Below are 11,664 nucleotides of genomic sequence, written 5' to 3' on the forward strand. Positions count from 1 at the left end.
ATATCGTCAAACAACATACCAACACCAATGAAAGGATGACAAGTGTAAAAAATTAATGACTGTGATCCTAACACGTGGATATTCTTTATAGTGTTGAATGGCTTAGATACAACTTTGATGTCAGCATTGGTTTAGCTGACATGGGTGTCAGCATGAGCAGGATCGACACATTTTTAATTGGTCCATATGGCAGAGTTTGTGAAACGTTTTTCACCTGGCTCTCTCCTGAAAAAATATCATTTTACAAGATAATTTTATTATTTTAAAAATTTATAACGTAAAAAAAAGCTATTTAATATTAAATATAAATATTAATATATTTTTAAAAAATAATGCTTTTTTTTCGTTATAAGAATAATTTTTTATGGGAGGTATAGACTGTGAGTAAAAGTGAGAGATCCTAGTTTTATGCAGCACTCCGTCAGCAAGACTAGTAAAATAACTACAATTTCAATATAAAACAACCACTTAAACAATTTCAGCCATCGACATATCAAATTAAAAAATACAAAAATAATATTACAAAAATAAATTAACTACTTAATTAAATACTAATAAAAAAATATTACAAGTGAATTAAATTAAAAGAGATTTATATTTATATTTTTAATATTGTATTTACACTAAATAAATTATCATAGCACAACAAATATTTTTAATTTCATAACTTCATAATAATATTAATATTATTATTTAAAATTTAATTGCAAAAATTAAAAAAAAATAAAACTTCTAACCTTCAACTCTTTCTATAAATTTAGCTTCTTCTAAATTTTGCTCAATCAATACATACCTCGATATCTATATATATACACACACTTTAAATTAAGTAAAAACTGATAGATAAAAAAGTGTAATCTTCTTTAATTGTAGAGTAAAAGTTTAAGTAACAGCATGATACACAAAGAATTAAAGTAACTGACAAATTGTAAATTATCAAAATTTAACCTATCAATACACAGGAGTCACAAAAAATTTAACCGATATATAACATATACTGAGTGACAAAAATTTAAATTAGTGTCAATTATTACTTTGTTGATACTTTATTTATAAATAATATAAATTTTGTGTCATTATATTGTAAGTTAAAATTGTGCAGAAAAAATAAAATTTAATATGTGTGTGAACAAGAAAGTTAACGACACTATGTTAGCTTCATCGTGGACAACCAATTTGTTTCGCAATCTTGAAAAAAATATTTTTCCATTCACTCCATTTCAATAATAAAAAAAAAAGTCACATAATGTTCTCTTATGTTTGACAATAAAATATTATTTATTTATTTTATAATTGAACAAAATTTTATACTAAACCTATTGATAAAGTAGGCACAAGTTATTTGACAATATTAACATAAAATTTCACTAAATAATAATAAAATTGTAAAGAGCCACCGGCGTCGTTTACTTCGGACAAAATATTTTATGCTTTCATTTATATTTCTAATATTAATTATAAAAATATTATTTTATTTTCAAAGATTCATAAAATAAACAATGAAAATATTTTTTTAAAATTTTAAAATAAAAAACAATTTTATATTTTAATTATTTTTGTCAACAATATTTTTGGGGGAGATAGAAAGTATTGGGCCAACACAAGCGGGTCTGTTCGGAATTTATTAAGCCTGTTATTCTTTTATATATCCATGACAAAAAAAAATATAATTATTCATCTCGAAGAATTAAGCTCCCAGTTACCGAACTCGCAAGTTTCTGATACATACAGAAGAAGGTTCTTTCTCTCTTTCGCTTCGTTTAGCTTCTGAATCTCCAACAATGGTGCTCGAGGTAATCCCCGATTTCCTCCACTTCTTGATTTCAACCAACCATAGGATTCCAATTATTAGGGTTTTCCGATGTTACGTATTGCTTTCTTCTACAGGCAACAATGATCTGTATCGACAATTCTGAGTGGATGCGTAACGGGGATTACGCTCCTTCTCGATTTCAAGCTCAAGCGGACGCTGTCAATCTCATTTGCGGTGCTAAAACCCAGGTCAGGTTAAGCTAAACCGTACACTATTATGCTATTTTACATTTTTTTTTCTTCTCTATTTTATATTTGTTATCATTTCATTAGATCAGTTTAGCTTTTGGAAAATTAGTTAGAGTTAGAGAAAACTATGAATACTATAGCTGGCTTAAGTCAGGATAGAGTAGGTTGATGTTGTATTTCAGATTAGGTTTTCAAATCCGCGGTTCAGATAACTGTGTAGGGTTCACCTGTGCTGACGAATTATTTGATTTAACAATACAGTCTAATCCGGAAAATACAGTGGGAGTTCTCACAATGGCAGGAAAGGGCGTTCGTGTTTTGGTCACCCCTACCAGTGATCTGGGCAAGATCTTAGCTTGTATGCATGGTCAGTTTTATATGAAAATATATATAATGTTTACCCTTTTCTGTAAAACCTGTTGCTGTTCTAAATTTATTATTTGGATCATGCTGTGTGTTAAAAATATTGGGTGTGAGAGATAATTGAATCTAACTGTGTTATGAAATGGCTATATTTTTTATTTAGGTTTTATTATTCAAATTAGTGTTTTGTTGGCATATCCCCTTAGGATGTAGGTTAAAATAATAAGAATAGGTACTAAATAAAAAGTAAAAGCATTAAATATCATGAAAATAAAAAAAAAATCATTTAATAATTTTATATTCAAATATTTAAGAAGAGTGATAGATGTGATTTTTATTCCTTAACATGTTCCCTAACACAATGACAAAACACACTAAAATTATTATGAGATGATTGTGTTTGTGCCTACCTACTGGCGATTTCTTGATGTTGATGCACTTGTATTTTTGTTAAGTCCTTCCTAAAGATGTAGAAGGAGATAGGGATTACTAAATTATGCAGGGATTCAAAAAATCAATTTTGTATGATTTTGTTAATTGACTTAAAAGTTTGTTAAGCCTCTTTTCTTTTTGGATGTTAGTAGCAGCTATGTAAGGTTATTTATAGCGCAAGTCTATTGCTAGGTTTGGAATTTTTCTAAATTCATTTCTGTGACATTGAACAAGAATCAATTAAGTTTGCATCATATTCTTCTGCTGTGTCATTATGGATTCTTCTTTTTTGTGAAAAAATGATTGCTTTTATCCCCTCTCCCCCCCAATTTAGGACTAGAAATAGGTGGTGAGATGAACCTGGCTGCTGGCATTCAAGTGGCACAATTGGCTCTTAAGCATCGGCAAAATAAAAAGCAACAGCAAAGGATTATCGTTTTTGCTGGAAGGTTTGCTTAGCTATATTTTGTGCTTTATTGGAATTATATTATTTGTTGTTAATTTGTCGTAACTATCTCAATTAATGTTTTATAGTCCTGTCAAGCATGAAAAGAAAATGTTAGAGATGATTGGGAGAAAGTTGAAAAAGAATAGTGTAGCACTTGATATTGTTAATTTTGGTGAAGAAGATGAGGGTAAGACAGAGAAGCTGGAGGCACTCCTTGCAGCTGTTAACAATAATGATACCAGCCACATTGTTCATGTTCCACCTGGTCCAAATGCTCTCTCTGATGTACTTATAAGGTTTGTGGATCAATTTCATCATGTACTTTTCCCTTTATATCCCTTGTTTCTCTTAAGCTTTAAGCTCAATGCAAAAATTTGGGATCAAAGTGTCTAACTTCCAGATATTCATGTGATGTTTCTATCTGGCAGTACACCTATTTTTACTGGTGATGGGGAAGGTGGGAGTGGTTTTGCTGCTGCTGCTGCAGCAGCAGCAGCTGGTGGTGTATCTGGTTTTGAGTTTGGGGTGGATCCAAACTTGGATCCTGAATTGGCTCTTGCTCTAAGAGTTTCAATGGAAGAGGAGAGAGCCAGGCAGGAAGCAGCTGCAAAAAAGGCTTCAGAAGATGCTGCCAAACAAGAGAAAGGAGGTGAGCAGCAAGCTAGCTCACAAGATGCAACAATGACTGAGCGTGCCAGTGCAACAACGTCTGAAGCTGAAAATAAGACAAATGATCTGATGGTTGGTGCTTTTGTTGCATTTATCTATATGTAATTCCATGTTTTTCTTTTAGCTCGACTAGAATATAATCATCTATTTTCATACTGATGTGCTAGGACTCAATTGATTGTAACCTTGTTTATTGATGTTAATATCTGAAATAGAACCATCTCCATAATAGATCCATCAATTTGACAATTTTTGTCTTTTCCCCTGTATCAGAAGTATCCATATACGATCATTAGCTCTAATGAATCACCATGCCACTGTTTTTCCGTTAACCATTCCTGGAGCTAAAACATTTACTCAAGGGTAGTTAATTTGTGCCAATTTGTTTTACTGCCACTGTTCTTTCTTTTACCATTGCTGGATGGACTGGCCATTATGCGCGTTGTGTAGTTTCATTTACACTCCACAGTCCTCTGTTTTTGTAGGTCTGTGACCTATGTTAAAATTGTAGGGATTTAGGTATGGAAAGACAACAAAAATGGAAACAGAAAAGGAAATTGGTAGGAACTGAGTGTATTTATTGAATTAACACGAAAATCTCAGGGAATACCCTGGTAGTACAATAGAAAGGTGAAATAACAGAAAGATAACAATGACGAAATGGAAACTTCTCCTATGGCAGCAGCCACCCCCAATGACCTCCCATATATTTTCTGCCTTTGTCAAATGTTCAGCTTTCATATATTCCCTCTCCTCCCCCGCATCCTCCCTCCCACCTCCCTTGCCACTTATGCTAGTTTGTTAATTTGTTAGAATCTTGCGGCCTCCTTGCTCTCCTGTCCCATTTTACCCCTCCTTCTTTGGTATGTCTTTAATGGGGGTCCGACTGGTTTAGACCCCACAGAAATTGAACTTGAATAACAATAGTGGAATATACTATTGATAAATGGTGTGTAATGATATGTTACAAAAGACAGATCACTAACCCTATTTATAGTAGTACTTGACTACTAATCCTAATCATACAAATATGGAAAAAATCAAGAAATGTAATGAAATATGAACACCACTCCTAAGATATCATCTAAAGATACTTTAAATTACTCCAAGAGACGTTGAAGATACTTTGAGATAAGTTTTAGATATTCTAAAATGTAACAACCTCATCTATTCTGTTGAATCTGTTCTTCTATCTATTTTATGTGTTGTGTGATTTGATCTGAGCCCTATGTTATTTACTTCTTAATCATGACTTAAATTTTTGGTGTTGATGATGAACATATATATATATGTTCCTAGGTGTTTTTATTTTTATTTTTTTTAACATTTGTATATACATAATCTTCAGTATAGTAGCCATCCTGTCATATTCATACTGCTATAGCGTTTTTGTGTCTGCTTCTTTACAACTAAAGTTTACTCACATTCAAACACTAGCCACCATCATTATGGCCTCATGCACCAATTATGGTGGTCCCTCTAGTTACTGCACTCTGTACTCCTATGCTGTTAGATGAAAGACATGCTGGTTTAAAACTATATTTTCCCCTTTACCATAATTATAGGCTGCATTTTAGCCAGTGTGTGCATTGCTGTGTCTGTAGAGACATCAAGAGTTATGGCCTTGTGGATATCCAGGAAGTTTGGGGAAACTGTTATTTCTAGCAACATTTTTCTTTCCTAAATGCAACCCAACTTTAGTGTCTCTTTCCTTGGCTGATATGATATATAAGGCATTATATATTTCAATAATTTTTTTTTGCATCTTCCTATTTGCTTTGGTTTCGAATCAGTTCTCATGTTTTGTTTTGTTTCATTTCTTCCATAAATTGACATTGTATTATTTTTGTTGTTTGTGCTGACCTTCAAATGGAAACAGGATGATGAGAATGCCCTACTACAGCAGGCACTTGCTATGTCAATGGATGATCCTGCCATTAGCCATGATGTAAAGGATACAGATATGTCAGAAGCATCTGCAGATGATCCTGAGTTGGCTCTAGGTGAGTTTTTTGTTGTTTATTCATTATTCATCTATGAAACACAGATATGGACATGGGTCCCAATGTAGACATGGACACTACAACAAAGAACAATTTAAGTGTTCCATTAGGCATTTAAATGTCACACGGTGTATGTAAAGTGTCCAACATGGAAACATGGACACTTCTCCTTTTTGAAGTGTCCAATTCTTTGTGCTTTGTAGTTCCTCCATTAAACATGGCTGTGTGTTTTGCTAGTCAGTGTTTTACATCCAGTCTTTTCTATGGGAAGTGCCTTGATTATATTTCTTGATGATTGAACTAACTATCGAATTGAGGAGAGGATTTCTTCTTGGTTTTCTCACTTTAGTGAAGTATAGTTATTCCTTTTGGTTAAAAGGAATGATTTCAATGCATAAGGTTTGTTTGGTATGCATTTATATATTTGAGCGATTCTAAACATACCACAAGTTTCAACTCTAGTTACAATCCTGCGTCCACACACAAAAAAACCACACTAGTCAGAACCTCAAGCTCCCATTGTATCATCTTTGAAAAAGACCACCTCACCTTCTTCAAATCAGTGTGAGACCAAATCCAGCAAGACCTTCACCAGGCCACATGCCCAGCATGATCAGTTTGTTATGTCCTCAGCCTCACTCAAAGCCTCCTTTTACCACTATCAATCTTGCATTTCACGTTGAAACCATGTATGCCCACCAAGGCCCAATAATCCATTCCGTACTCCTAACAGAATTGCCAACCTCCGTTACCAACCATCCTTTGCTTCCATCTTCCTTTGGTTTCAATGACCAGAGACCACACCCTTAACCAAACCAGGGTCTTTGCTATGCTGACCTCTATAGAGACTCACAAACCCCATCAGGAAACTTATGAACAGGACCACCATATTGTCGGTTTAGGCATTTCGCTAACCAAATTTATGCAGTTGTATATACAGCCAACAAAAAGCACTTGCGTTTTCCCTACATTTTCCAAATCAGCGTGCATCCCACAATCAATAGGCATTTTCCATAGCCAAATTATACAGTCGTGTGCATCTCTACTTTCCAGTAATCAACTTAGTCCTACTAGTCTTGCATATTTACTCAACTTAGTCCTACTTGTTTTGAGGATTGGGCTTATTGCATGTTTGGTTTAACTTTCAAGAAATATGTTTGTTTTGCCAGCTTTCTGTGATTTTTTGAAAAAAAAGTGATTGTTTCTCCAAATTGAAGTTGTGTCAAACATTTTATCAGTAGAATGAGTGTTCTGTACATGGGGTTAAATTAATTTATGTCTTAGAATTTCTAGGTCGCAGTAAAGCTTTAGTGGTAGTTATAATCTTTTGTTGGTGTTGGGTCATTTATTACTTGCAGCTCTCCAATTGTCAATAACAGATGGCACAAAGGATCAAGCAAGCCAGTCAGACATGAGCAAATTGTTGGCAGATCAATCCTTTGTATCTTCTATCCTTGCATCAGTATGTCTAATAAATCCTGTAATCTGCTTTGTTCTTTTAATGTAGTAGATTGATTTGCTGTGTTTTCTGTGCTGTATTTTCTGCACTAACTAATAATTTCTTGTTTCTGCAGCTTCCTGGGGTTGACCCAAATGACCCTTCTGTTAAGGATTTGCTGGCCTCCATGCAAAATCCGTCCGAGGTTAGTCTTTCCAGGGAAAAACATTTGTTGTCTTGGTTTTTTAATAAGAAAATATAATCAGATACTAGTAAGAAAATAAATATGTTCTTAATTGCAAAATTTTAGAAATTGCCACTCATTAGTTTTTGTTTGCTTTATTTTTCTTTTCCTATTTTGAATTTTTTTCAGGTTGATTATTGTGCTTTAAATGCTATAACAAACTGTTGCTGCTAATAATATATTTTTAAATGTATATGCATGCATAAATTTGGTCTGCAGAATATTGTTTTAATGGATCCTAATTTACTACCTAGCTTATGATCTTTTATGCTTAGCATTCTTTTACGTAAGTGGAATTTTTCTCCATTTCCTATGCTGCTATCAGCTTTCTGATTGTATTGTTTATCCAGCCTCAACAAAAGAATGACGACAAGCCATCAAACGAAGAGGAGAAGAAGTAATCTCTTACTTTACCCTGTCCGGTTTGGTTTTGTTGGTAAAATTTTACGTGGCTGTCCTAATCGGGAACTATTTTCGCATGTTCTAATCTGTGTCTTTCCGCAGCTGATTGGAACTCGATGCATATCTCTCGATTGTCTTGGATGATTTTTTTACTTAAAAAAAATGCTCGCAAATGCCGTATTATTGGTTGATGGTGCTTATTATGTGACGAGGGCTTTTAAAAGACTTTGTTTTATGAAGAAAGTTCCAAATATTTAAATAGTTCAATATAGATGGATGCTTAACTTTATCGTTGTGCATGGATTTCTTTTTCCCCTTAATATAATCAAATACAGTAATCGTCATTAAATGTGCGATGTTTGTAATATAATAAAATGGAGTCTTCGCTATTAAATGTGAGAGGATATTTATCACTGCAATTTCTTCATCTTTGAAATACATGGCATCATATTTTTACATGTAATTTTGACTAAATTAGCTGAATTAGTTATTAAAATAAAAAAGATGGTACAATTGTAGATAGTATAATGGAGAATTAAGTAATAACTTTTTATCAAATTTAAAATGTATATTTTCATAATTGATATGTAAAATCCTTTAAAAAATGAAAGTATTAAAGTAAAATTGGTATTGAAAGTTATCCAGAATTTTAAAATACATTTTTCAAATTGGTAGTACAATTTTATCAATATTGTTTTAAATATTTAATACAATTATTATTATTATTATTATTACAGAGTGAGAAAATAAGCATAAATCTATGCTGCTTATACATAAAGCTTGCGTTAAATTAATTCAAATATAAACTTTTACAAAGTCATTTTTAGAAAGGGTCTTGCTAACCAATGTTTTAGAGAATTAAAAACAGTAAATTTTTTATTAGAATATATGTTAGACTGTTGAAAATAAAAGAAAATGTGTATTTATTATATGTTTTGACAAAAAAATCACTTTTAATTTTTTATTTGAGACACTTATTATCATTTGTCTCTTAAAAAATATTAAAAGATATATCCATATCTTTAAAGAAGATTATGTTACCAACTCAACTAGGTTATTTATTTATTAATTAGACTTGTAATTAAGAGTTTGTAATTCTTACGTAATTTAGTAATTATATATTAATTTTGTGTTTAATATAATAAATTTTTAAAGTTAATTCAATTTTGAAAATATAGATTTAAGTTTTTAGCCTGTTTAAAAGTGTTTTTGTATTGTAGGCTATTAAATAAAAGTTTGAACAACGTCAAGCTTTCATTTGGACATGGACAAAACAAAACAAAGAAGACCGGCAATAAATAATCGGGCAAACTCAAATTCACACTTCGTTAAATAGGCCCAGGCTTGTTAGACAAAGTTGAACACGTAAGGCCATTAGATAGTGCTAAACGATTCATATTGTCATTAAAAAATATTGCACCTAAGTAAGGCTGATAAATAAAATAAGGTAAATTCTGTTGTGATAGGTAAAATGAGAGGGTATTTTATTATATTTTACACGTGCAACAATTATGATAATTAATTTTATATTAATAAATAATAGAGTTAGTAGTTTATTTAAAAAAGATGTAAATATTTTTTATATTTTAAAATATTAAAAATATTACAATCCTCAATTTAGAGAAAATATATCTTGCTTCTTTAAGTTTAAAAGTATCATAACAAATGCTAATAAATAATTGATTATACGAAATATTATAATCTTAACTGTTAGAAGCTTGAATTTTAAAATCACTGTCTTAAAAAAAAGTTTAGTAGGATTATAATTATACCTATAAATATGACTGAAATTTTTTTTAAAAAAATTAATACATCGTGAATGTAAATTTTTTTATATTATCAACTAATTTGAATATTTTAATTAAATTAATTTTAATATTAATTATTACAGAAATCAAATTCTGGCTGAAATGTTAATCTAGTGTATTATTTAAATGAAACTAAAAGAATATAAGGTTCTTGAAAAATAAAGCACTGCGATACGGCACTGAAAAATAATGCACTTCTAAGTGAAGGCAATAAATAATTGAGAGATTCGTATTCTGTTCAATGAATGAGCTTTTAATCATTCATGTATTTGAAGTTTGAACATGACTAGGATATCAAAGCAGAATATCCTGAACTTTGGACTGAAGAGATAAGATGATTTATTTCACGGCTCTAATGGGCTGCAAAAATTGCATTGCAATTGTCGAATCATGGTCCCCCAATTCCACTATAGTCAATTACAATTATGCTTCCATTGATCCTCCATTTCATGGTCTTACATGCCACACTAAGGCCCCTTAATAAATTGTAAATGGAGTTTTAACTAATCCACGCATCATCATTACAATCTGAAAACACAAAAACTAAGATGCATTCATGAGAACAGGGGTTGGCCACTGCAGAGGATCAATACGAGTTCAATGTCACCTTCCATTATTAATCCTTGCATTAGTTTGTATTATAATACTCTACTTAAATATGTATAGATGTAACTAATGTTGCTAAAAAAGTCATTGAGATCCATAATTTTATTATTTGAATCATTAAAAATTAGTAATATATTTATACTCTAAAATATGAAAAAGACACTAAAATAATTATAACACTAATTTTATATTTACAGATAATGAAATTAATAGTTTATATCTCTTCAAGTTCCCCTCACTCTTTGATGATAGCAAAATGTTTTCTTCATTTTGATGTTTTCAATTTGTGAAATGCTAATGCATTTAGTACTTCTTGTAAATCTTCTCTTTTAAATGCTAACTTGTCTAACAAGTATCTATGTAATAAACCCACATGTCACCAATTGATAGGTGGCAATTTACAAGTAAGCATGTCGTTTGTTGCTGACATCTAAGAGTGAACAAGCTCACTTGGAGGTCACCAAAATCCCATACTAATACCTAATACATGAAAAGAATCACATTATTTTTTTATTTGTAAATAATTAAATTAGTTGAAGTTATCGAGATAGATATTAAATTTTAATAATTTTTTAGAAATTAAAAATTTATTTTTTTAAATAAATGCAATAAATAAAGGATTTTGTCTATATAAAACAGTAACTTTTTATTAACAAATGATACATTTATTACATTAAAAATATAAAAGTTTAAAATATAATGTTTTAATACAAATTTACTATTATCAATTAATTAAATTTAAAATTTTAAATCTAAATTTAAATTCAAAATTCATTCATTCATGATTAATTATAACAACTTTTTTTTTATGACTTCATTCATTTTAACTAAGTTATATTATTATTACGTTTTACTATAAAATTTCAAGGGATAAAGTTGTGTTTTTAATGAAAAATAAATTAAAATTTCATAAATAAAGCGACAAATAATTTATTAGAATATAATATTAAATACTACAATTTTAAAAAAATATTTTTTTATTTTTTATTGTGCTTCGTTAAAATTATATTAAAAACATCATGAGTGTTAAATTCTTAATTACCAAAGTTGTAATATCTTCTATTAATTATTTAAACTATATTGAATATAAAAGGTAAAATCATGTAATTAATATGATGTGGATTATTCTAATTATTCTTGTTGAGGGTGAAGTTTATACACTTCAATTTAAACCTTCTTAGATTTGCCCTGCTAGGCATGAAACCAGGTCCATTTTGGGGGGGTTTGAAATGGGAAATAGAATGACTTTA

At 30.6% G+C, this 11,664-nt stretch overlaps 1 protein-coding gene across 3 annotated transcripts; it reads left to right on the top strand.

Moving 5' to 3' along the window:
* The first annotated feature begins 1,651 nt into the window (after positions 1-1,651).
* On the top strand, positions 1,652-8,363 carry LOC113868479 (26S proteasome non-ATPase regulatory subunit 4 homolog). Of its 3 annotated transcripts, none has more exons than XM_027504090.1 (11): positions 1,652-1,793; positions 1,888-2,001; positions 2,263-2,368; positions 3,131-3,245; positions 3,331-3,540; positions 3,673-3,985; positions 5,793-5,916; positions 7,275-7,378; positions 7,491-7,559; positions 7,949-7,995; positions 8,103-8,363. In XM_027504090.1, the coding sequence occupies exons 1-11, from the start codon at positions 1,782-1,784 to the stop codon at positions 8,104-8,106; spliced, it is 1,218 nt and encodes a 405-aa protein (XP_027359891.1). In that variant the 5' UTR covers positions 1,652-1,781; the 3' UTR covers positions 8,107-8,363. The 3 variants fall into 3 exon arrangements, with proteins under 3 accessions (XP_027359891.1, XP_027359894.1, XP_027359892.1); XM_027504093.1 differs by having other exon boundaries at positions 1,659-1,793; positions 7,296-7,378; positions 8,103-8,287; XM_027504091.1 differs by having other exon boundaries at positions 1,659-1,793; positions 7,296-7,378; positions 7,949-8,285.
* The last annotated feature ends 3,301 nt before the right edge of the window (positions 8,364-11,664 follow it).

The sequence above is a fragment of the Abrus precatorius genome, unplaced genomic scaffold, assembly GCF_003935025.1.
Source record: "Abrus precatorius isolate BTA unplaced genomic scaffold, Abrus_2018 Scaffold6, whole genome shotgun sequence".
Classification (NCBI taxonomy): Eukaryota; Viridiplantae; Streptophyta; class Magnoliopsida; order Fabales; family Fabaceae; genus Abrus; species Abrus precatorius.